This window comes from Leptonotus elevatus, chromosome 4 (assembly GCF_054856555.1).
Source record: "Leptonotus elevatus isolate MCC_2025b chromosome 4, RoL_Lele_1.0, whole genome shotgun sequence".
NCBI classification, from domain to species: domain Eukaryota; kingdom Metazoa; phylum Chordata; class Actinopteri; order Syngnathiformes; family Syngnathidae; genus Leptonotus; species Leptonotus elevatus.
The window spans coordinates 4,753,495-4,779,615 of record NC_141242.1 but is presented as its reverse complement, the minus strand read 5'-3'; the positions used below and the strand labels follow the sequence as shown (position 1 = coordinate 4,779,615).

Here is a 26,121-nt window from a genome sequence, read left to right as displayed (position 1 = left end):
TCTTGCAATGCGTGACTTATTTTTAATCCACCTTAAAAAATGACAAGTCAAATGTATAAGCCCAATGTCCAGGATATGGCCACATACCTTCACACATTATTATTTACATGTACTGTACCACCATCGTGTCTAACAATAATTAAGCAGTGCCCCCCCCCCCCTAAACGTACCTTTAAAAAAAATGATAGTAAGCCACTGTGACATTGTGCACACTTTGATTAACAACACTGTGCATATAGGAAAGTAAATGCACCCAATTAAGGATTCAATTAAAATATTGCACATAAAAGTTACCTGAAAAATGTACCTACATCAATGTTGGAAAACAGTTCCAATGTAAAAGATTTTATGCAAATGTATTGTAGTTTTAAATTAAAGACAATTGAACTGCACATAATTCATAAGTCACTGTAACATGCACGTTACACACTTTTATAATCACTCGTCTATGATATTGTAGAGATGTTGGTATTTTCTTAAACTAGGAATTATTGGCCATTTTTTTCAAAAACCCCCAAAAATAAATAAGCAGAAAAACAAATAAATTACTTTTTCATTCAGGCTCAAAATTATACTATTTGTGGTTTTGTAATACAGCCAAACATGCAATTTTATTGGTCACATATATTTCAAGGCATCTAAAAAAAATTAAGTTTAAATAGCAATGATGCCCCCCACCCCACACCCAACAAATAAAATTTTCTTCAGGATGAGCTCATCAACCTGTTAGAGCGGGCTCTGTTCTACTATTTGATGTTAGGGACAATGTCGCCCCCTGCTGTTCATCTCTCAAACACTTCTAGTGGCAGTTCAAAAATGAGCAGGCGAGAGGTAATAAAACCATTTTAATTACCATATTTAAAGATATACATGATTCCTGTACAATATTTATATGCAAACAAAAAATTCACATCCACACTAGTAGGGATGTAACGATAACGGCAACATCGCAATATTAAAACGGCCACAATATCGTCCATATTAAAAGCAGCGCAACTGTTAAAAAGACCAGGTTGTATTCCATTCATGCAGTTCTAGCACCCTCTGGTGGTTAGTTTATTAGTGAAGTTTGATCCGAATTAGGAATGTTTCGGCCACTGCGGCGGTCATCACTCCAATAAATCTGTCATACAAGCAAATATTTTGCAACATCCCCATAAAAAAACAAAAAACAAAAAACAAAAAAAAGATGTATTTTCGCCCGCTTCAGCCGAATACAGCATTGTGAACTACATAGACCATCACACTTTGTTTGCGCTGCTTAGTCAAATAGGAGCATGCCACTATGTCATGTGACATAACCACAGCTTTTCTTAGGTGCAAAAGCACAATATTGTTAAAAAACAATATTGTGAATTTTTATGCAGTATAGTTTTTTTATATTATTTTATTTTTATTATTTTTTATATATATATATATATCGCCAACTTCCCCACAATATTGTGACAATTATCATATAGTGATATTTTTCATAACGTGATGTTTGGATATCGTTACATCCCTAGTCCACACACCTTTCAAAGACTGAGCCATTTGATAATATAGTAGTTTCTCTTGCCAACTCGGAGCAGCGTGAGTCCGTTTGCCAGGATGTGGATCTTGGGGATCAGCACCTGCTCCGGGTTGTCTGTCAGCTTGTGGTTGAGCCACACCGCTCCCTCGGAAACCATCTGATACCTGCGCACGCAAGAATCCGTCAAAAACAAAATATTAAAACGCCACTGTTGCCTCAAATCCGCTGGCGCTGTGACGCAACACTAAAGAGATGGCTGACTTCCAAGGTTTCAAATGAGTGCTTTTGTGAACGGAGCGCGGTGAAAGACCTGCCTGACGCCACACGCTTGGGCGCAGACAATATTTTAAATATATATAATTAGCGCGCTCTCCAATGTGAGTCATGGCTTTTATTATCCGTCTGGGTGCTCAAGTGCGGCGGAACCTGAAAAAGGTTGCTTTCTCACACATTTTACGGGGTTACGTTTAAGGGTTTCTTCGACTTTCTTGTTGTATTTTTGTCTCAACTGAAGCAGAAATAATCATGGGTCAATTTGAGCTGCTTCATGGTTAATCGGATGTACGTACCCTTTGGGGCCCTCGGGGATGGCATTGACCCTGCGGCAGGCGTCGACGACGGTGGTCCCCGGCTCCAGCAGCAGCTCATGGAAGGGAGCCTCTCGGAAAAGCTCCTGCAGCTCCAAGTCGCTCATCTCCTCCAGCGCCTGCATGCTGCTGTGGTACAGCGTGTTGGTGCATCTGCACAAAAACAACATTCACATTTTTACAGTCGGCAACGAGCATCTGTTAAGTCGAAATTAACTCATTCACTGCCATTGACGGCTGTAAATGTCAAAAATCCATTTGAACTATTTCTATTAGTTAAAAATCCCCCCCCCCCACACTTTTATTAAGAGTATGAAAACCTAGAAAAAAATGATTGTACATTTAAAACAAATATAAAATTTGTGATTAATCGTGAGTTAACTAGTGTAGTCATGCAATAAATTACGAAAAATGTTAATCGCCCGACGACCCGAATTTTTAAAAATCTATTTTTTTTTAAATAAAATAAAAAGAAAAGAGTATAAAAAAAATAGGGGCGTCAGGCGATTTTTAAAAATCATAATTAATTGCATGACTTCACTAGTTAACTCACGATTAATCACAAATTTTATATCTGTTCGAAATGTACAATTAAAAAAAAATCTAGGTTTTCATACTCTTGCTACCAAAAATGGGAAAAAAATGGGAAACTAATAGAAATAGTTCAAATGAATTTTTGACATCTATAGCCGTCAATGGCATTGAATGATTTGGATGGATAGGGCGGATATGTGGTCATTTGGTATCTGATGCATTCTAATAATTTGCTATCCAAAGTCATACAAATACTTAAGAATAAACAAATCTCACGTATGAACAAACAGATATCTAAATGGATGGGATTCTGACCTCTTGGCACTTTCGAGGCCCTCCTTCCCATGTACCAGCTTTGTCACCTCCGCCGCCAGTCGTTTATGTGCCAGCCGTTTACCAGGATCCGCTCTCTGCTGCTCCATCAGGCTCTCCACTTCGGCCAGTGGCAGGAAGGTAAATAGCTTCAGGTGTCTTTAGACAACACAGACGAGTCCTATACATTACATAAACACGCTACTTGGGAGGATTTTGCAGAACCTCAACGCACCTTTCCATGCTGGCGTCAGGCTGCCGGAGGAAAAACTGGTAAAGCTCGAAGGGAGACGTCCTGTCACGATGGAGCCACACGGCGTTCCCCGCCGTCTTGCCCAGCTTGTCCCCCGTCGAGCTGGTGACCAGCGGGAGGGTGAGGCCGTACACCTCCTCGCCGTTCACTCTGGATGGGGAAGCCAGCGAGAGGTCGTCATATTTCCGCTGTCAGAAAGAATTCTCGCGTCTCCAAAATCACTACTTCTTTCATGAAGGACAGCAGAAAATCAGACTACTGTTGAGAGAGACCGTTTTAAGTGGGGATTGGCGAGGACAGATACCAGGTGTGGTATCGAGCTGATGCTTGGCCTTATTTCAAGCTATCGGTACTCGCAACGTCCTTGTGGCTCTTTTTGTACAGCCACGTATTTTGATTTGGGATGTAAGTTTTATTTAATTTATTTATTTAAATTTGGTTTGATTGTGTATTATATACAAAATATGAATTTTATGAACAAATAATAATAAAATAATAGAAAATTGGCATTAATTTCATGCTTTTTTTTTTTAAAGGGAAATGCTGTATTGATCTTTAAAATTATCTGCCATTGATTTTTTGCCCTTTAATTTTATGTATCAAAAGTACTAGAGGTATCGATACTACTGAAGAGTCATTGACATTGGTTGGTCTGAAAAAAAGTAGTATTGAACATACCTTATTTTAACTTAAAGGGATACATGACTTATTTATCCATTTTCAGCAGTAAAAAGTTAATATTTTGTGTATTTTGTTAATTAACTCATTCACTGCCATTAACGGCTATATACGTCAAAAATTCATTTTAACTATTTCTATTAGTTTAACATTTTCCCACTTTTGTTTACAAGAGTATGAAAACCTAGAGGGAAAAAATTATTGTACATTTAAAACGGATATACATTTTTTGATTAATCGTGAGTTAACTAGTGAAGTCATGCGATTAATTGATTAGAAAAATTTAATCGCTCGATGCCCCTAATTTTTAATAAAAGTTTATTTTTGTAAAAAAAAAAGGAAAAAGAACCGATTATTAAAAATACTAATAATTAAAATTACTTTTTTTTAAACAAAAGAAGAAAAGATTATTAAAAATCAGGGGCGTCAGCCGATTAAATTTTTTCGTAATTAATCACGACTTCACTAGTTAACTCACGATTAACTACAAATTTTATGTCTGTTCTAAATGTACAATATTTTTTCCTAGGTTTTCATACTCTTGTTAACAAAAGTGGAAAAAAATTAAACTAATAGAAACAATGTTTGACGTCTAAAGCCGTCAATGGCATTGAATGAGTTAATTTGACAACTTATTTTTCATGTACAATCAATACATTTAAAATCACATTTTGTTACTTGCTCTTGACTGAAAACGACATCAGTTACTCGGGAAACAAGTAATGACCAGCCATGGCGCAAGGCTTTACCATGTGACATTAGCAAACTGAGCCATGATTCGTCATTACCCGTTTCACAAGCACACGTAATGTCATTTTTCAGTCAACGGCAATCGGTAAAATGTGTTTTTAAAGGCATCAATTGTATACATGACAAACCACGAAGTTATCACATTGATTACAGACAAAATCTTACCATACTGCTGAAAATGGATAAACGATTCAAGTATCTCACCAAATAATCTGTGTACCATTTTATTTAAGAGTAATGTTGTAAACCGAGTTTGAAACAAGGTTATTTTAGTTAACTAAAACTAAGGTAAACACGAAAATTCAAAAAACTAATTTTGTTAACGAAATAAAATAAAAACGAAAATGCTTTTAAAAACCGAAAACTAACTGAAACTACATTTTATGTTTACAAAATTAGCTATAATTATAGCAAAAATGTACTCCGTTTTAGTCTTTCATAATTAATTTAATGCATGGGCCTTTGGGGATGATTTTAAGTGTGTGATTTTATATTGATATTAACCGGAATAATGACGTTTGAAAGTGTGTCACAAAAGTGACGCCAACTAGCAGCAGCCAATAGAAAAGCACCTTCAGATGACGTTACTCCCATGTTTTTTTTTAATTATTGCGCACGAGTAATACTTTTTTTTTTGTTTTTACTATAACTGAAACCAACTAAAACTAAGCATTTAAGAAATAACTAAAACTAATAAAAACTAACAGAACCACCATGACAAGTAATTAAAATTTTATTTACAAACCAAAACGAAATAAAATGAAAACTTCTATCATAACCCTGGTTTGAATTAATATTCAAGTTTTTAGATATTACTTGCGAATGAAGTCGTGGCCGGTCATGAGGTTGCCCAGCTGGTCGGTGCCCCCCAGTTGGATCTTGCAAGCGTATATTTGGTTCAGGTGGTAGAAGTCGTAGGCCTGGAACGCCTGGTAGGTGAACTCGGTCAGGCTCATTCCCTCCGAGCTCCGCAGCCTTGACTGGACGCTGTGGCGGCTCAGCATGGTCCCCATGCGGAAGTGTCTCCCGGCCTCCGACAGGAATCGAACCACGTTCCAGTCTTTGTACCAACTTAAATTGTTAAGTACGGTCACGGTCCCCAGCGTCTTGGAGGCGTCGTGGAAGTACAACTCGTGGTTGCCGACAATCCTATGGACGCTGTCGCGGATGCGGCGGGTGTTCTCCTCCACCACGTCCGCCGACAGCCGCTCCCGCTCGCTCGTTTTTCCGCTCGGGTCGCCGATTTGCGCCGTGGCCCCGCCGAGGACGGCGACCACATGGTGACCGGCGCTTCGGAAGTGCAGCAGGCCGATGAGGGCGAGCAGGTTGCCGACATGGAGGCTGTCGGCCGTGGGGTCAAAGCCGCAGTATACGGTCTGAGCAGCGGACTGCAGCAGGCGGGGGAGTCGGTCGTACACCGCGTCATCCGGGAAAGAATCCTTGACAATTCCGCGTTTATTTAGACTGTGTAGCAGTCCGTTACACACAGAAGCAGAACGGTGAAATTTGCATTTTAGTGCAAATGTTGTAGTTTGTGGAACACAAGACCTGTGTCGTAAAACATAGCGGCATACTCGGGCCATGGACGCCGCCATGTTGACCACGAGACCGGAAAAGGAGGAGGAGTTATGGTTGTGGCTGGAGCGCGCCCTCTAGTGCAGCGGGGACGGCACTGCCCAAACCTCATTGTAAAGACTATCATGCTACTGAAATACTCTCAAACACACACAAAACGGATTAATTATTTGCAAACACCCACACAACTTAAGGGCAAATCTAAACAAATAATTACTATCCCCTCGTGTATTTAACCAAACCACATTAACTTCAGTGTTACAACTTACAAAAGTCAGCTATCTTAAGAGCTTAACACACAATGAAAAACACATTGGTGGGCTAACAAAGCTAGCATCCAAACTATAACCATTTAAATAAACTATATTTGAAGTTGTAGCAACACATGTGGACAGAACATTTAGCAAAACTCCCAGGCAAATATTCTTTGACCTCTGAAAAACAAAAATATTATAGCTGCATTGCTTCTGTGTTTCTATATTACCGTGTGTTATGCTGCCACCTGGTGGCATGCATATTAGAACAAGCAGCACAATGACCATTGTATTATCAGGATGCACAAACTATTCTATTGCTTTGTTTTTATTAAGTAAAATACTGCAATGTTATTTTTCTTGGCATTGAAAGCGCAAGGTGGACTTTCATTATTTGTACTAATAGGTGATGATGGTGATGTAATGTGTTGTCAGATGAAATCAAAGTGCGCAAAAGTTCCTTTTAAATATTTATTTTTAAAATCCATTCATTGTCAGTTTATCGTATCATTTAAATGACTACCTATACATTCCTCATATACATTTTACAGTATCTTGTACCGTGCCACAATACACAATGACATCACGTCCTCGTTGAGTCTCTGCCTTCGCCATAAAAGCAGACTAACACAAGCAATCCTATCAGCTTATTCCTATCACACCTGCAACCCAAAGTAGCATTTAGCCAGAATTGGGGGAAAGAAAAACAAAAAAACTAAAGGTCGTGTGAATCAGTATTATTGGTGCTATAAGGCAGAGAAGTATAGATGACATCAAAGAGTTAGAAAATGAAGAACAGTACGTCTAATGTATCCTGAGTTCAGCAAAGGAACGGTGTTTCCTTGACACATTTGAAGAAGAAGAAAAACCCTTTCAACAACATAAGCGCAAAAAAAACTTCCTTACATTAAGAATGGGCCCAGTTTGTGTACATTGCATTATTTCCAACCTAATTTAGAGCTGCGAGTTCACTTATACTGTGCATGATCTAAAGTTATAACATCATTCACGTGCAATCCCAAATGTGTGCACACCATTGTAATCTCCATTGCTATATATTTTTTTGCACACATGGTAAGGCACAGTCTTTGAAAATAAGTGACCCCATTTCCTCAAATAGCGTCTATGGATTGGATGTAGCCTGCAGAGCACACGTGGCTTTTAAAGCTGACGCTGCAGATAATCAACAAATCTTTCAGTAATCAGATAATTTCTCAAAATGCACCGCAAATTAATTTATTTTTTAATAAAATCACAATTTATATATTTTTTTATACAACTCATTTCATTGCCACAAATTCATTAAAAAAAATATATATAAAAAATTAGGGGCGACAGGCATTAAATTTTTTAAATTGTAATTAATCGTATGACTTCACTAGTTAACTCATGGAAAAATGTTAAACTAATAGAAATAGTTCAAATGTATTTTTGACGTTTTTTTGCTGTCAATGGCAGTGAATGAGTTAATAAAAAACTAGGTATTATAAAAATGCACAATATCTCCAATAGATGTACACAAACATCACTATATGAGGAAATGGGGCAGCTAAAAGGTCAGTAACCTGCTCATGGCGTGTGGTGAGACACGAGAAGCAGCGGGACAAAGCATCACTTTAGTAGGAAATTATACAAAAATAAATGCACTATTTGATTCACAAAGGGACAAAAGAAAAGAACACAAACATAATTTGCTATAAATGTGTATAAAAAAAGTTTTCTACTAAAAGTGTAGGTTTTTTTTGAAGGAAATCCTACTAAGTTGTGATGAAACCACACATACTGCATTTTCACTACTGCACTCAAGTTGTGATCATCACTTATAGCGATGTCATACATGCTTATATTAGCGTCTATTATTCTGATTATCCTTATGTGACACCTGAGAACATGGTATGAAAGTATGGATGCTCCAATAATCATTACTGAATGACAGATGGGCAAGGGGGAAAAATCATTAGTCCTTGTATGAAATATATAAGGTAAAAAAAATAAATGGTTGCAGCTTGGGTGGCTCTCAATCTTAACTCATTCACTGCCATTGACGGCTATAGACGTCAAAAATACATTTGAACTATTTCTATTAGTTTAACATTTTCCCACTTTTGTTAACAAGAGTATGAAAACCTAGATTTGTTTTTATTGTATTAGAACAGATATAAAATTTGTGATTAATCGTGAGTTAACTAGTGAAGTCATGCGATTAATTACGATTAAAAATGGTAATCGCCTGACGCCCCTAATTTTTGATGTTTTCTTTATTATTAAAAATTTGAGGTGTCAGGGGATTTTTTTTTTTATTCGTAATTAATCGCAGGACTTCACTAGGTAACTTTAAGGGATTTAGCAAAAAAGAGAAAGTTATTTCAGTAATAATGGATGATATATTTTTTATTATATTTACAGAGTGACTAGTGTAAATGTAACAAAAAAGGACAAACTATATACAATGTTTTGAGTGTTTTGGCACACACAATAATTAAAAATTATATAAGGTACAATGCATATTAATGGACAATTACCGGTAAACATGCCAGATTAAAGCTGTCACATAGTTTAAATCTGCAGCCCCTTGTCAGGTTGATGTAATATTTTATATACAAAATCAATTTCAAAATAGGGTTAAGTCAGACACATACAACACAGGTACACAGATCATTCGTTCATTCAGCGGTAAACATGATCTTTGCACCATCATTCATCTCTGCTATTCTCACCAGCACACTTGTGCCTCTTAGCTTCAGTCTTACTTGGGAATCTTTGACAACAAACTGAGCAGGTAAAAGGCTTCTCTCCAGTGTGGGTTCTTGTGTGTATTTTTAAGCTTACCCTGTGAGCAAAATTTTGACCACAAACTGAGCAGGAAAAAGGCTTCTCTCCAGTGTGTGTTCTTGTGTGTATTTTTAGGTTTTCATTCACAGCAAATTTTTTGCCACAAACTGAGCAAGCAAAAGGCTTCTCTCCAGTGTGTGTTCTTGTGTGTATTTTTAGGTTTTAATTCACAGCAAATTTTTTGCCACAAACTGAGCAAGCAAAGGGCTTCTCTCCAGTGTGTGTTCTTGTGTGTATTTTTAAGTCTCCCTTCTGAGCAAAATTCTGACCACAAACTGAGCAAGCAAAAGGCTTCTCTCCAGTGTGTGTTCTTGTGTGTATTTTTAAGTCTCCGTTCTGAGCAAAATTCTGACCACAAACTGAGCAAGCAAAAGGCTTCTCTCCAGTGTGTGTTCTTGTGTGTCTTTTTAAGTGTCCCTTCTTAGCAAAATTCTTACCACAAACTGAGCAGGTAAAAGGCTTCTCTCCAGTGTGGGTTCTTGTGTGTATTTTTAGGTTTTCATTCACAGCAAATTTTTTGCCACAAACTGAGCAAGCAAAAGGCTTCTCTCCAGTGTGGATTCTTGTGTGTGTTTTTAAATTTCCCTTGTGAGCAAAAATTTGACCACAAACTGAGCAGGAAAAAGGCTTCTCTCCAGTGTGGGTTCTTGTGTGTATTTTTAGGTTTTCATTCACAGCAAATTTTTTGCCACAAACTGAGCAAGCAAAAGGCTTCTCTCCAGTGTGGGTTCTTGTGTGTATTTTTAAGTTTCCCCTTTGAGCAAAAATTTGACCACAAACTGAGCAGGAAAAAGGCTTCTCTCCAGTGTGGGTTCTTGTGTGTATTTTTAAGTCTCCCTTCTGAGCAAAAGTTTGACCACAAACTGAGCAAGCAAAAGGCTTCTCTCCAGTGTGGGTTCTTGTGTGTCTTTTTAAGCTTCCCTTAAGAGCAAAAGTTTGACCACAAACTGAGCAAGCAAAAGGCTTTTCTCCAGTGTGTGTTCTTGTGTGTATTTTTAAGCTTCCCTTAAGAGCAAAAGTTTGACCACAAACTGAGCAAGCAAAAGGCTTCTCTCCAGTGTGGATTCTTGTGTGGTCTTTTAAGCTTCCCTTGTGAGCAAAATTTTGACCACAAACTGAGCAAGCAAAAGGCTTCTCCCCAGTGTGGATTCTTGTGTGGTATTTTAAGCTTCCCTTAAGAGCAAAAGTTTGACCACAAACTGAGCAAGCAAAAGGCTTTTCTCCAGTGTGTGTTCTTGTGTGTCTTTTTAAGTTTCCCTTAAGAGCAAAAGTTTGACCACAAACTGAGCAAGCAAAAGGTTTGTCACCAGTGTGGCTGATCATATGTCTTCTCAATAGAGACTGGCAGCCAAAAGTTTGACCACACTGACAGCATTTCCACCATGTGCTGGCAGCGTGACATGTCACATCACCGTCAGACCGTTCATAGTCATCGGTTTGAGGAGAGTGTAACGTGTCTTCACCATCTGATATTCGAGCTAACATGCTGTCTGCTTGTGATCCGCCGCGGTGGTCCTCGTCATCTTCTGTTGTTTGTTGTCTCGAGTTGCTGCTTGGAGATTCCGCCCCTTTGTTCTCTTCATATTGACATTCATCTTCACTCTTCAAATGGACACCAATCACGGGCAACTCTGTGAAATGCTCCTCCTCTTTAATGTATGGCGGCAGCCGCTCCTCTTTTTTTATGTTGGGAGGCTGTGGCTGCTCCTCTTCTTTAACTTGAAGAGGCTCCAAGTCCTCCTCCTCTTTCACACCAGGGAACTCTGGCTCCTGCCGCTCAGGACAAAGATATTTTTCACTGACGTCTGCGGGACACAAGTTACATATGGTTTGGTAAGGACCGTTTATTGTGACGTTATGTGTTTTATATTTAAGATGATCACATGGGCCACCTGAGTGAAAGAGTAACAAAGCTGGCAAATGTTACGTATCTGTATTTTGTTACAGAAATCACTCAACGTTACTCTGTAACCCCTGTAACGCTGATTGTTCCGCACATAAATATAGAACATATTTCAAGTTGTAAAATCTGGCATTCATTGACAAAAAGCTAACAAATGCATGCATCTGCAAGACCTGTACAACATCCTCGAGGAGTTGACGAACTTCTAATTATTCAAACTCTAGGGGGCAGCAAAGAAGAACAAATAAAGCCAGGGGAGAGAAATCAATTTAGCCAACAGTAAGTGTATGTCAAACCTAAATGGGTATTTTTTAATCATTGTAATGGGCTTAGTGTCAATGTGCCATCAGCATAAATATGTGGCTATATGTAATATATTAGCTAATTCTATGCTAAGAAAAAAATGTTTTTTTTATTTTTACTTCGTTACAATCAATGGTCCAACTAGTCACTTCTGTTTACAATATCAAATTATCTACTAGGCTTCCATCCTCCATTCTAGTTGTTGGTATGTCAACGAATCAAAAATAAAGAATAAACCTGCTCATTTATATAATTCTTATAACATTTACAATCAAAAATAGGAGCACCTATTCTTATCTGAGACATGTACCAAAGCGAACTTGAGAAAAACTGTAAACGTAAGGTAAAAAGTGCCCGGATGAAGGATCCTTTCAATAGACATATTGTTGAAAAGTATTGATTAAATAAGTGACAAACCTGCTCTGTTCAACACAACTCGAGGCTGCTTGAAAAACGCGTCCATCAGTTGACGTAGTCGCTCATTCTCTTCTTGTGCGCCACAAAGCTCCTCTTTGTACTTGATTTTCGTTTTTGCCAACATTTTCACACGATATTCACGACACTTTTCGGTCACATTTGACGTCTGTTGAGCCAATATGTCGATAACAAACGCGTCTCCTTTTTTTCGGCGGCAAGCTAAGCTAAGCTAAGCTAAGCTAAACAAGGCCGAAAGATTTTGACAAAAACTGTGTGATACGAATGTAACCAGACACAAAATGGAGCAGTTTGGCTTCAATAGAGTAGTGACGGACGCACAGTGTCGATGTGTAAGTTCGTATAGTACGAATTCAGAATGAATTATTACGAATTATAGTGAACCGCGTGTGGCTATGTAAAAGCAGCCTGGAATGGAGAATTGGTCACGTGAAATCTATTCTACGGCAACACCAGTTGAACAAATCTCGTGTCACGGGGTGGAGCATAATTTAAATAAACGTTTGAGTCTATGTTCATTTGGATAATACATTTTAATAATTATTTGCATTTGGACGAGTAAAAAACATGTTTAGTTACATCCATAAAATTATTGAGGGGTTTACCACAAATATTAAGTTATTTCAGTATGAATTGTTCTAAACACTAAAGAGACTGAAAGCCAGATAATTTGTGAATTTACGTCTACACGCACCAATGATGTGTGATGGTGACGACCCTGAATTTTGAACTAGTGAACACTCCAAAGCAATGGAATTGTTAGATTCTCTTTTTAGTCCAGGTCTTATCCAACATGTCAACTGTACCACTCATTCATATGGCAATACATTGGACCTTGTTTTTACAAAAGGTGTCAATGCTGGCCTCTCATATCCTGCAAGTCCCTGTCTCGGACCACTTTTGTGTGTTTTATAATCTGATCTTTCGATGCGCTGAGATACGCTGTGGGCCAAACCACCACTGTTTTTAGCTCACCCTCCCTCTGTTTGTTAAACTTGACTCCATCTCCACTATGGGTATTATGTCTCCAGACCAGACCCAGTCTGGAGACATAATACGAGAAATAATACAATACATTTCCCGGTTGGCCGACCGGGGGCGCTGTTTATTTCAGACCGCGGGTTCATTTCAAAATCAGCAAATAAAGTGCTTTTATTATTGAATAACTAAATACTTGTCCATGATGTTCATTGTTCGTTTCTTCTTTTACCACTACTACTTCGACTACATTTCTATATACAGGTAAATACAATTCTGATGCCTTATCCCCACCTAGTGACAGAAAGCAGCAACAGCTCTGAGGCACTGTTTACACGACGTCTCGCACAGGTACCTTAAGTTATTAAAAAAGACAAGTGAAACTTTTTAAAATTTTGTATTTATCCCCTTTGTTTTCCTCTACGCTCCACTCTGGTTGACTGTTGTTTACATGAATTTTTAGATGGGGAAAAAAAAGTTTTTTTTTTTTTTAATCAATATCAAAAGCTAATTTCCGTCAGTGGATTTTTTTTATTTTTTGAAGACCTTTTCTATCAGACCTCCATGCGGCATGCACAAGCCCTCTACCGGATTCAAGCCACATGCCGATTCAAATTTCAGGCTATATTTTTACGTCCTGTTGATGCAGTTGCATCAAAAGAAATGAGCCTAATGGCATACCAACATAATTTGACTTTCAACGGAGGGATCAATAAATGTGCAAATTCAGCTAATACTTTTAGATACGGATGGAATCTGAAGAGATCGTTGGTCAGCCGTCGAGTGAGTGCAACCCTAGCTTCAACGTGATGGGCTATAATCGCATACAGGTCTATAACACTACAAATAACATCATTGTGCGAAGGCTGTGGCATTTGTGATTAATTGTGAGTTAACTAGTGAAGTCATGCGATTAATTATGCTTAAAAATGGTAATCACCTGACGTTCCTAATTTTTAAGAATGTTTTCTAAAAAAAAATAGAAAAAAATAATTACAATTATTTATTTTTATTATTTTTTTAAAGAAAATATTATTAAAAATTAGGGGTGTCAGGTGATAAAAAAATTTTTCGTAACTAATCGCAGGACTTCACTAGGTAACTCACGATTAATCACACATTTTTTATCTGTTCTAAATGTACCAAAAAAATATATCTAGGTTTTCATACTCTCATACTCTCTCAAAGTTAAACTAATAGAAATAGTTCAAATGAATTTAGGACGTCTATAGCCGTCAATGGCAGTGAAAGAGTTTAACAAAAAAAATCATCAAAGAACACATCGGAATGTCCCTAATAAGAATCTATTCAAATGAGCCGTATCCTGGCTGCACTTCAATCTGAGTTCAATTAATCAGAATGGGTCATACATACTGCACACACACACTGTGGTATAAAAATACGATCCAATTCAATTCAACACAATTAGCTGGCAGCTAAAGCACAACGCATACAGTACATTATTATAATTGCTGTACATTTTGTTTTAAAATGAAAATATTTACCACACACAAGAGTGGATTACCATTTGTACCTTTTTATACACTTGAAGCGTCAACATCGCACTCGGCGAATTGATTCCCAACATAAAGTCGTATTAGTTCAACAGATTTGTCTCAACTGGATAAAAAATGTTGGTGTACTTTTTAAAAAGTCTTGTATGAGGGCCACGTTGAAAAGAAACATTATTACAATAATTAAAATCATAGATTTGAAGAATCAAGAATGAACTGAATTTCAGGAGTAAAGTCACAATTTTAAGATGAAATGCTGCACTTTTAATGCAGAAAAAAAAAACATTTTAGGAGAATAATTTTGTACATTTAAGGAGAATTATGTCATAATTGACAAAACAATGATGAAAAGTACTAGTTTTATGACTAAGTCAATTATATGAATAATAATTTCACAATTCCCCTGGTTTTCAATGTGGCTCTAATAAACTGCGAGAATACAAAAACGTCATCCACTTGACATGAAGTGTAGGATGACATCAAATTAGCTTTGAATTGCTTTTGAAAATCTTCCACCAGATTAAGCTGATATACATCCGTCACCTTGTTTTATTTTAAAAAAAAATATGTAGAAAAAGAGCCCTGAATGTGAACCCAATGCATATTGTTAGCAGGACCAGAAGCAAGATTATTTAGCTGACTTTGAAAAATAAAACAAGTGAGAACGATTGCAATTGGGCTTGTTTTTGAACGGTTAGCTGCGATATGGCAAAGCACTTCACCAGTATGGAGTACGTGTGCATGTGCTTTACGGAGAATCCAGTAGAAAAAGAGCGTGTCCCTTTAAAAGTCACAGGCCCGCTTGTGTGCACTGAGGCGGTCGGACACTACAGTGTCATGTGAAAGAAAAGAAAAAGACAAATTCCAGATGGACATAATGTGAGGTTAGTCGGACTTTGAGTGGCTATAAAAAGTATCTCCACACCCCGTTCAGATACCAAGTTTTTGCTCAAAAACAAAACCTTCAAATGGTGGCAGTGTGTGTTGACTCCCGATTAACTAACGGGATTAATTCTGACCACGGCCACATCCCAATTTTAAGAGGGTGTGCAGACTTGTGCAACCGTGTTTTTACTATTTCTCTCTCAAGAAGACAAATTTGGAGTTGTGTATATATATATATTTTTTTTAACTCATTCACTCCCAGCCATTTTCACTGAAGCAACCCCCTTCGCTCCCGGCTGTTTTATTGGATTTTGACAAATTTTGCGAGGCTCACAGATTATTGTGCTCTATTGCTATAAAAACATGGAACCTACCAAAAGAAAGATTAGAGTCCCTTCTTTCATCAGGGAAAAAAGTATATTTGCATTAGAATATAGCTTAAGTTTCATCATTATTCACAAATTTGTTTAAAAAAAAGTGGGGAAAAGATTTTTTTGCAACATGGCCCTGGGTGATCTTTTATACTCTGCTGCCACCTGCTGGCCGTTTTTGTAATAACTACCATTGCTTCAAGCGTTCTCTTCAGTTCAGAGGCTGCATCAGAGCTTTCTGTATGCTCTAGCATAAAAACAAAACAAAACGTATAAATACGTTTTGGGGACCATGGGTATATTTAAAACGGAACGTATTTATACGTTTTTGGGAGCAAATGAGTTAAGGTGTGCCGACTTGTGCAAACATGTTATTACTATTTCTCTGTCATAAAGACAAATTTTTAGTTGTACATAAAAAAAAATAAGAAAAAAATGCCATTTAAACAGGGGTGTGCAGACTTTTGATATCCACTGTACACACACACAAAGAAAAGGAAATATTTCATGAGTACATGAAAACCAGACCTCACGTGCAAGTCTGCCTTTTACTGCTCACGTGGCCGCCGTCACGGGAGTAAAACATTTTTTTTCAAAATAGAAATAAAGTACTGCGTTAAGGAGGACGGTGCATAAAGTTTAAAAAAAATCTTAATTTTAGCAGGATAAATAATATGTTGTGTTGTTATTTACAATAAAATTGTATTTAAACTGATTACAATTTCCCAAATTTTTTTGCCAGAAAGGTCTCAATAAAGTCCTATTTTATATTTTATTTCTTTCCGGGAGGAGGGACCTTAATTTTCAACAATGAATTTAGTATAAAAATCAAAATGTGGGGAGCAAAAAAGTCATGATTTTATTAATTTTAAAGAGAAAAACTATTTAAGAGAATAAAGTAATTTTGTGGTAAAAAAAAATTATAAAAAAAAACAAATAAAAAAAAACTGCATGGTAACAAATGAAATAATAATAATAATAATAATAATAATAAATAAGCCATAATTTCAAGTGAAAAAAATCTGAACGTTGGACTAAAATTGTAAGTGTAGAGAAAAAAAAAGAGATAATTTTGGATAAGTAATTAAAAATGTTTTTAAAAAAGAATTACAAGGTAAAAGGAGTTATAATTGGAAGAATAAAGTTATAGGTTCATAATGAAAAACATTTGAAATATTATGGGAATATTTTTGATGACGATAAAGACAGACAGAAACCAGCAAACCTCAAAAGAAAATTGCCAAAAGGTGGGAATGTATGTCGGCCCGATTATTTACAAAACTTTTGCCAAAGGGAATGTACCAACCATCAGCAGATGGTGGGGGTCACCTGCGACCACCAAATTTGGATAGGTTAAAAATATTCAAAAGAAGGAAAAAAAAATCAATACTTTTGAAAAATAAGTCGTAATATTTCAAATGTTTGGCTGTTTTGAGTCGTTAACGGGCTATGATGTCGTGGAGGGCGAAAACTATTAGTCAACTTTCCGCCCAACAGTCACTTTGACAAAAAGGACATGCGCGAGGTGGACATGTCGGATTGCCGATGAAGTGTCAGGAGTTTTTTTTTTGGGCAACGCTGCTAACGTAGATGTAGAATGACCTCCTCTCTTGCCGGTGAGTGCTTTCAAATCTGATCATACAAAGGCTTTACAAGTTTGCACATTCTGGATTTATTTCTCCTTTATCTGTGCTCAAAATGCCAATGCAAAGTTGGCAGTGTTATTTATTAGGGATGTGCCCAAAAAAATCGATTCTCATTTAGACCGTTGTCTCCCTTCTGTTCCACTTCGTATGTCATTATTTATTTATTTTTTTAAGATTATAACGGATGGATATACGTGAATACTTTAAAATTATTAAGGGGTTTACCAAAAAAGAGAAAGTTATTTCAGTAATAATGGACGACATTTTTTTATTATTATATTTACAGAGTGAGTCATACTAGTGTAAATGTAACAAAAAAGGACAAACTATATACAATGTTTTGAGTGTTTTGGCACACACAATAATTAAAAATTATATAAGGTACAATGCATATTAATGGACAATTACCGGTAAACATGCCAGATTAAAGCTGTCACATAGTTTAAATCTGCAGCCCCTTGTCAGGTTGATGTAATATTTTATATACAAAATCAATTTCAAAATAGGGTTAAGTCAGACACATACAACACAGGTACACAGATCATTCGTTCATTCAGCGGTAAACATGATCTTTAAACCATCATTCATCTCTGCTATTCTCACCAGCACACTTGTGCCTCTTAGCTTCAGTCTTACTTGGGAATCTTTGACAACAAACTGAGCAGGTAAAAGGCTTCTCTCCAGTGTGTGTTCTTGTGTGTATTTTTAAGCTTACCCTGTGAGCAAAATTTTGACCACAAACTGAGCAGGAAAAAGGCTTCTCTCCAGTGTGTGTTCTTGTGTGTATTTTTAAGCTTCTCTTCTCAGCAAAATTTTGACCACAAACTGAGCAAGCAAAAGGCTTCTCTCCAGTGTGTGTTCTTGTGTGTCGTTTTAAGTTTATCATCTCAGCAAATTTTTGACCACAAACTGAGCAAGTAAAAGGCTTTTCTCCAGTGTGTGTTCTTGTGTGTATTTTTAAGCTTCCCTTCTGAGCAAAAGTTTGACCACAAACTGAGCAAGCAAAAGGCTTTTCTCCAGTGTGTGTTCTTGTGTGTCTTTTTAAGCTTCCCTTAAGAGCAAAAGTTTGACCACAAACTGAACATGCAAAAGGTTTGTCACCAGTGTGGGTTCTTGTGTGTATTTTTAAGTGTCCTTTATGAGCAAATTTTTTACCACAAACTGAGCAGGAAAAAGGCTTCTCTCCAGTGTGTGTTATTGTGTGTATTTTTAAGTTTCCCTTCCGAGCAAAATTCTGACCACAAACTGAGCAAACAAAAGGCTTTTCTCCAGTGTGGGTTCTTGTGTGTATTTTTAAGTTTTCCTTGTGAGCAAAATTTTGACCACAAACTGAGCAGGAAAAAGGCTTCTCTCCAGTGTGTGTTCTTGTGTGTATTTTTAAGTTTTCCTTGTGAGCATAATTTTGACCACAAACTGAGCAGGAAAAAGGCTTTTCTCCAGTGTGGGTTCTTGTGTGTATTTTTAAGCTTCCCTTAAGAGCAAAAGTTTGACCACAAACTGAGCAAGCAAAAGGCTTTTCTCCAGTGTGTGTTCTTGTGTGTGTTTTTAAGCTTCTCTTCTGAGCAAAAGTTTGACCACAAACTGAGCAGGAAAAAGGCTTTTCTCCAGTGTGGGTTCTTGTGTGTATTTTTAAGTTTTCCTTGTGAGCAAAATTTTGACCACAAACTGAGCAAGCAAAAGGCTTCTCTCCAGTGTGTGTTCTTGTGTGTATTTTTAAGCTTCCCTTCTCAGCAAAAGTTTGACCACAAACTGAGCAGGAAAAAGGCTTTTCTCCAGTGTGGGTTCTTGTGTGTGTTTTTAAGCTTCCCTTCAGAGCAAAATTTTGACCACAAACTGAGCAAGCAAAAGGCTTCTCTCCAGTGTGGATTCTTGTGTGGTCTTTTAAGCTTCCCTTGCGAGCAAAATTTTGACCACAAACTGAGCAAGCAAAAGGCTTCTCTCCAGTGTGTGTTCTTGTGTGTATTTTTAAGCTTCTCTTCTCAGCAAAATTTTGACCACAAACTGAGCAAGCAAAAGGCTTCTCTCCAGTGTGGATTCTTGTGTGGTCTTTTAAGCTTCCCTTGCGAGCAAAATTTTGACCACAAACTGAGCAAGCAAAAGGCTTCTCTCCAGTGTGGGTTTTTGTGTGTATATTTAAGTGTTCCTTCTGAGCAAATTTTTGACCACAAACTGAGCAAGCAAAAGGCTTCTCTCCAGTGTGTGTTCTTGTGTGTAATTTTAAGTGTCCCTTCCGAGTAAATTTTTGACCACAAACTGAGCAAGCAAAAGGCTTCTCTCCAGTGTGTGTTCTTATGTGTCTTTTTAAGTTTCCCTTCCAAGCAAAATTTTGACCACAAACTAAGCAAGTAAAAGGCTTCTCTCCAGTGTGTGTTCTTGTGTGTATTTTTAAGCTTCTCTTCTCAGCAAAATTTTGACCACAAACTGAGCAAGCAAAAGGCTTCTCTCCAGTGTGTGTTTTTGTGTGTCTTTTTAAGCTTCCCTTCTCAGCAAAAGTTTGACCACAAACTGAGCAAGTAAAAGGCTTCTCTCCAGTGTGTATTCTTGTGTGTATTTTTAAGGTTCCCTTCTGAGCAAAAGTTTGACCACAAACTGAGCAAGCAAAAGGCTTTTCTCCAGTGTGGGTTCTTGTGTGTATTTTTAAGCTTCCCTTCTCAGCAAAAGTTTGACCACAAACTGAGCAAGCAAAAGGCTTTTCTCCAGTGTGTGTTCTTGTGTGTAATTTTAAGTGTCCCTTCCGAGCAAATTTTTTACCACAAACTGAACATGCAAAAGGTTTTTCACCAGTGTGGCTGATCATATGTCTTCTCAATAGAGACTGGCAGCCAAAAGTTTGACCACACTGACAGCATTTCCACCATGTGCTGGCAGCGTGACATGTCACATCACCGTCAGACCGTTCATAGTCATCGGTTTGAGGAGAGTGTAACGTGTCTTCACCATCTGATATTCGAGCTAACTTGCTGTCTGCTTGTGATCCGCCGCGGTGGTCCTCGTCATCTTCTGTTGTTTGTTGTCTCGAGTTGCTGCTTGGAGACTCCGCCCCTTTGTTCTCTTCATATTGACATTCATCTTCACTCTTCAAATGGACACCAGTCACGGGCAACTCTGTGAAATGCTCCTCCTCTTTAATGTATGGCGGCAGCCGCTCCTCTTTTTTTATGTTGGGAGGCTGTGGCTGCTCCTCTTCTTTAACTTGAAGAGGCTCCAAGTCCTCCTCCTCTTTCACACCAGGGAACTCTGGCTCCTGCCGCTCAGGACAAAGATATTTTTCACTGACGTCTGCGGGACACAAGTTACATATGGTTTGGTAAGGACCGTTTATTGTGACGTTATGTGTTTTATATTTAAGATGATCACATGGGCCACCTGAGTGAAAGAGTAACAAAGCTGGCAAATGTTACGTATCTGTATTTTGTTACAGAAATCACTCAACGTTACTCTGTAACCCCTGTAACGCTGATTGTTCCGCACATAAATATAGAACATATTTCAAGTTGTAAAATCTGGCATTCATTGACAAAAAGCTAACAAATGCATGCATCTGCAAGACCTGTACAACATCCTCGAGGAGTTGACGAACTTCTAATTATTCAAACTCTAGGGGGCAGCAAAGAAGAACAAATAAAGCCAGGGGAGAGAAATCAATTTAGCCAACAGTAAGTGTATGTCAAACCTAAATGGGTATTTTTTAATCATTGTAATGGGCTTAGTGTCAATGTGCCATCAGCATAAATATGTGGCTATATGTAATATATTAGCTAATTCTATGCTAAGAAAAAAATGTTTTTTTTATTTTTACTTCGTTACAATCAATGGTCCAACTAGTCACTTCTGTTTACAATATCAAATTATCTACTAGGCTTCCATCCTCCATTCTAGTTGTTGGTATGTCAACGAATCAAAAATAAAGAATAAACCTGCTCATTTATATAATTCTTATAACATTTACAATCAAAAATAGGAGCACCTATTCTTATCTGAGACATGTACCAAAGCGAACTTGAGAAAAACTGTAAACGTAAGGTAAAAAGTGCCCGGATGAAGGATCCTTTCAATAGACATATTGTTGAAAAGTATTGATTAAATAAGTGACAAACCTGCTCTGTTCAACACAACTCGAGGCTGCTTGAAAAACGCGTCCATCAGTTGACGTAGTCGCTCATTCTCTTCTTGTGCGCCACAAAGCTCCTCTTTGTACTTGATTTTCGTTTTTGCCAACATTTTCACACGATATTCACGACACTTTTCGGTCACATTTGACGTCTGTTGAGCCAATATGTCGATAACAAACGCGTCTCCTTTTTTTCGGCGGCAAGCTAAGCTAAGCTAAGCTAAGCTAAGCTAAACAAGGCCGAAAGATTTTGACAAAAACTGTGTGATACGAATGTAACCAGACACAAAATGGAGCAGTTTGGCTTCAATAGAGTAGTGACGGACGCACAGTGTCGATGTGTAAGTTCGTATAGTACGAATTCAGAATGAATTATTACGAATTATAGTGAACCGCGTGTGGCTATGTAAAAGCAGCCTGGAATGGAGTATTGGTCACGTGAAATCTATTCTACGGCAACACCAGTTGAACAAATCTCGTGTCACGGGGTGGAGCATAATTTATATAAACGTTTGAGTCTATGTTCATTTGGAGAATACATTTTAATAATTATTTGCATTTGGACGAGTAAAAAACATGTTTAGTTACATCCATAAAAATATTGAGGGGTTTACAAGAAATATTAAGGTATTTCAGTATGAATTGTTACTAAACACTAAAGAGACTGAAAGCCAGATAATTTGTGAATTTACGTCTACACGCACCAATGATGTGTGATGGTGACGACCCTGAATTTTGAACTAGTGAACACTCCAAAGCAATGGAATTGTTAGATTCTCTTTTTAGTCCAGATCTTATCCAACATGTCAACTGTACCACTCATTCATATGGCAATACATTGGACCTTGTTTTTACAAAAGGTGTCAATGCTGGCCTCTCATATCCTGCAAGTCCCTGTCTCTGCCCACTTTTGTGTGTTTTTTAATCTGATCTTTCGATGCGCTGAGATACGCTGTGGGCCAAACCACCACTGTTTTTAGCTCACCCTCCCTCTGTTTGTTAAACTTGACTCCATCTCCACTATGGGTATTATGTCTCCAGACCAGACCCAGTCTGGAGACATAATACGAGAAATAATACAATACATTTCCCGGTTGGCCGACCGGGGGCGCTGTTTATTTCAGACCGCGGGTTCATTTCAAAATCAGCAAATAAAGTGCTTTTATTATTGAATAACTAAATACTTGTCCATGATGTTCATTGTTCGTTTCTTCTTTTACCACTACTACTTCGACTACATTTCTATATACAGGTAAATACAATTCTGATGCCTTATCCCCACCTAGTGACAGGAAGCAGCAACAGCTCTGAGGCACTGTTTACACGACGTCTCGCACAGGTACCTTAAGTCATTAAAAAAGACAAGTGAAACTTTATAAAATTTTGTATTTATCCCCTTTGTTTTCCTCTACGCTCCACTCTGGTTGACTGTTGTTTACATGTATTTTTAGATGAGGAAAAAAAAGTATTTTTTTGTTTTTTAATCAATATCAAAAGCTCATTTCCGTCAGTGGATTTTTTTATTTTTTGAAGACCTTTTCTATCAGACCTCCATGCGGCATGCGCAAGCCCTCTACCGGATTCAAGCCACATGCCGATTCAAATTTCAGGCTATATTTTTACGTCCTGTTGATGCAGTTGCATCAAAAGAAATGAGCCTAATGGCATACCAACATAATTTGACTTTCAACGGAGGGATCAATAAATGTGCAAATTCAGCTAATACTTTTAGATACGGATGGAATCTGAAGAGATCGTTGGTCAGCCGTCGAGTGAGTGCAACCCTAGCTTCAACGTGATGGGCTATAATCGCATACAGGTCTATAACACTACAAATAACATCATTGTGTGAAGGCTGTGGCCTTCACACAATGATGTTATTCCTTTTTTTTTTTTATTCCTCCCATTGTTTGGCATTAATCTACGTCCACATAATTCATCCGATTCTCGTCGTTCCAATTTTAACAAATTTCAAATTTTAGGCCATTTTTGCTTCCATTTTTCTTATTCCAATTAGTATAGTAATAGTGAAAACAAACCCCATTTTTAAGGTATCAATGTATTGTTTCTGTCAAGGCCCAGAATCTGGACGCATGATTAAGTGCGATGCGGAAAATTGTACTTACAAACCATTTGATTGGTTTCACTTCAAATATGTCAAGTTGAAGAGTGACCCAGAAGGAAAGTGGTACGGGAAGGAACGCTTTCTCCAAAGTTTGCAGGACTTCAAACGTAAATAATTGATACAGCTGTGTGACAGCTTTTGTGTGGTTATCAGAAATGACTGCTTGAAGAAGAGAAAAAAATAAAAAATAAAAACAGTTTTCTCAGCATCACAAAAAACCTAAGCTGCACTGATGAACATTGGGGAGGCGAAACATGTTTTTACTTGGGAGGATTTTGCATAACCTCAACGCACCTTTCCACGGTGGCGTCAGGCTGTCGACTGCCCAAACTTAATTGTATAAGACTATCATGCTACTGAAATACGCTCAAACACACACAAAACGGATTAATTATTTGCAAACACCCACACAACTTAAAGGCAAATCTAAACAAAGAATTACTATCCCCTCGTGTATTTAACCAAACCACATTAACTTCAGTGTTACAACTTACAAAAGTCAGCTAGCTTAATAGCTTAACACATGTTAGATTATTAACATTGTTTTTCTGTTTCAATTTATATTTTTCAAAGTGTTTTGATAGATTAGTTAGATATGTTACAACTGTTCCCCATATGTTAGTTAATCTATAGTCTTTGTTCTCTTCCCTGGGAAAGTAAGGTTTCTGATTCAATCTAAATGAGAGGTGTCTGACCAAAAGGCCGTCTGCCGTGAATCCCTGGTGCCAGGAGGCGCTGGGGGCCAATTGTTTACGCACATCTGTTGTGGACTAAAATAACTGAATGGAAGATAACCTAATTGTATTTCACTCTGCTGACAGGACAAGATGAAAGGGGGGGGGGGGGGGCACAATCTCTTCCTCAAAGGCTGTACTCTGTGTGGGGTTTTATGGGGGCTGGCAGAAAGTGTCACATGGGTTGCTAAGTCTGGAGGGGCAATAGGTACTTCTTTGTCAATGAAGGGGGAGGGAACTGTTTTTGTATAAATGTATGCGTGTACTTTGAGATGGTTACACTTTTGGGACCAGGGCTATTTGAGCCGGTTCTAGAGATGTCTTTCAGACTCTGAAATAAAGCTAGCAAAACTTCTCCACGAGACTTCAACTTTGATTTTTATTTGAACACGCAGAAATCAAAGAATTGATTTCCAACACACACAATGAAAAACACCTTGGATGGGCTAACAAAGCTAGCATCCGAACTATAACCATTTAAATAAAACTATATTTGAAGTTGTAGCAACACATGTGGACAGAACATTTAGCAAAACTCCCAGGCAAATATTCTTTGACCTCTGTGAAAAACAAAAATATTATAGCTGCTTTGCTTCTGTGTTTCTATATTACCGTGTGTTATGCTGCCACCTGGTGGCATGCATATTAGAACAAGCAGCACAATGACCATTGTATTATCAGGATGTACAAACTATTCTATTGCTTTGTTTTTATTAAGTAAAATACTGCAATGTTATTTTTCTTGGCATTGAAAGCGCAAGGTGGACTTTCATTATTTGTACTAATAGGTGATGATGGTGATGTAATGTGTTGTCAGATGAAATCAAAGTGCGCAAAAGTTCCTTTTAAATATTTATTTTTAAAATCCATTCATTGTAAGTTTATCGTATCATTTAAATGACTACCTATACATTCCTCATATACATTTTACAGTATATTGTACCGTGCCACAATACACAATGACATCACGTCCTCGTTGAGTCTCTGCCTTCACCATAAAAGCAGACTAACACAAGCAATCCTATCAGCTTATTCCTATCACACCTGCAACCCAAAGTAGCATTTAGCCAGAATTGGGGGAAAGAAAAACAAAAAAACTAAAGGTCGTGTGAATCAGTATTATTGGTGCTATAAGGCAGAGAAGTATAGATGACATCAAAGAGTTAGAAAATGAAGAACAGTACGTCTAATGTATCCTGAGTTCAGCAAAGGAACGGTGTTTCCTTGACACATTTGAAGAAGAAGAAAAACCCTTTCAACAACATAAGCGCAAAAAAAACTTCCTTACATTAAGAATGGGCCCAGTTTGTGTACATTGCATTATTTCCAACCTAATTTAGAGCTGCGAGTTCACTTATACTGTGCATGATCTAAAGTTATAACATCATTCACGTGCAATCCCAAATGTGTGCACACCATTGTAATCTCCATTGCTATATATTTTTTTGCACACATGGTAAGGCACAGTCTTTGAAAATAAGTGACCCCATTTCCTCAAATAGCGTCTATGGATTGGATGTAGCCTGCAGAGCACACGTGGCTTTTAAAGCTGACGCTGCAGATAATCAACAAATCTTTCAGTAATCAGATAATTTCTCAAAATGCACCGCAAATTAATTTATTTTTAAATAAAATCACAATTTATATATATTTTTTATGTAACTCATTTCATTGCCACGAATTCATTTAAAAAAATATATAAAAAATTAGGGGCGACAGGCATTACATTTTTTAAATTGTAATTAATCGTATGACTTCACTAGTTAACTCACGGAAAAATGTTAAACTAATAGAAATAGTTCAAATGTATTTTTGAATTTTTTTTTGC

The 26,121-nt window shown here is 37.5% G+C and overlaps 2 protein-coding genes across 2 annotated transcripts; both read right to left on the bottom strand.

The window, feature by feature from the left end:
• Nucleotides 1-827: 827 nt before the first annotated feature.
• yars2 (tyrosyl-tRNA synthetase 2, mitochondrial) lies at nucleotides 828-6,235 on the bottom strand. The gene is made up of 5 exons (XM_086074121.1): nucleotides 5,444-6,235; nucleotides 3,182-3,349; nucleotides 2,950-3,105; nucleotides 2,083-2,253; nucleotides 828-1,677 (listed from the first exon to the last, which is right to left on the bottom strand). The coding sequence occupies exons 1-5, from the start codon at nucleotides 6,220-6,222 to the stop codon at nucleotides 1,518-1,520; spliced, it is 1,434 nt and encodes a 477-aa protein (XP_085930247.1). The 5' UTR covers nucleotides 6,223-6,235; the 3' UTR covers nucleotides 828-1,517.
• Nucleotides 6,236-8,829: 2,594 nt separating this feature from the next.
• LOC147175077 (uncharacterized) lies at nucleotides 8,830-21,870 on the bottom strand. Its single transcript, XM_086074126.1, is given in 4 exon segments — nucleotides 8,830-10,629; nucleotides 10,696-11,093; nucleotides 17,927-20,602; nucleotides 21,421-21,870. Coding segments are annotated over 4 exon segments (4,677 nt in total). The 5' UTR covers nucleotides 21,545-21,870; the 3' UTR covers nucleotides 8,830-9,150.
• Between the last annotated feature and the right edge of the window lie 4,251 nt (nucleotides 21,871-26,121).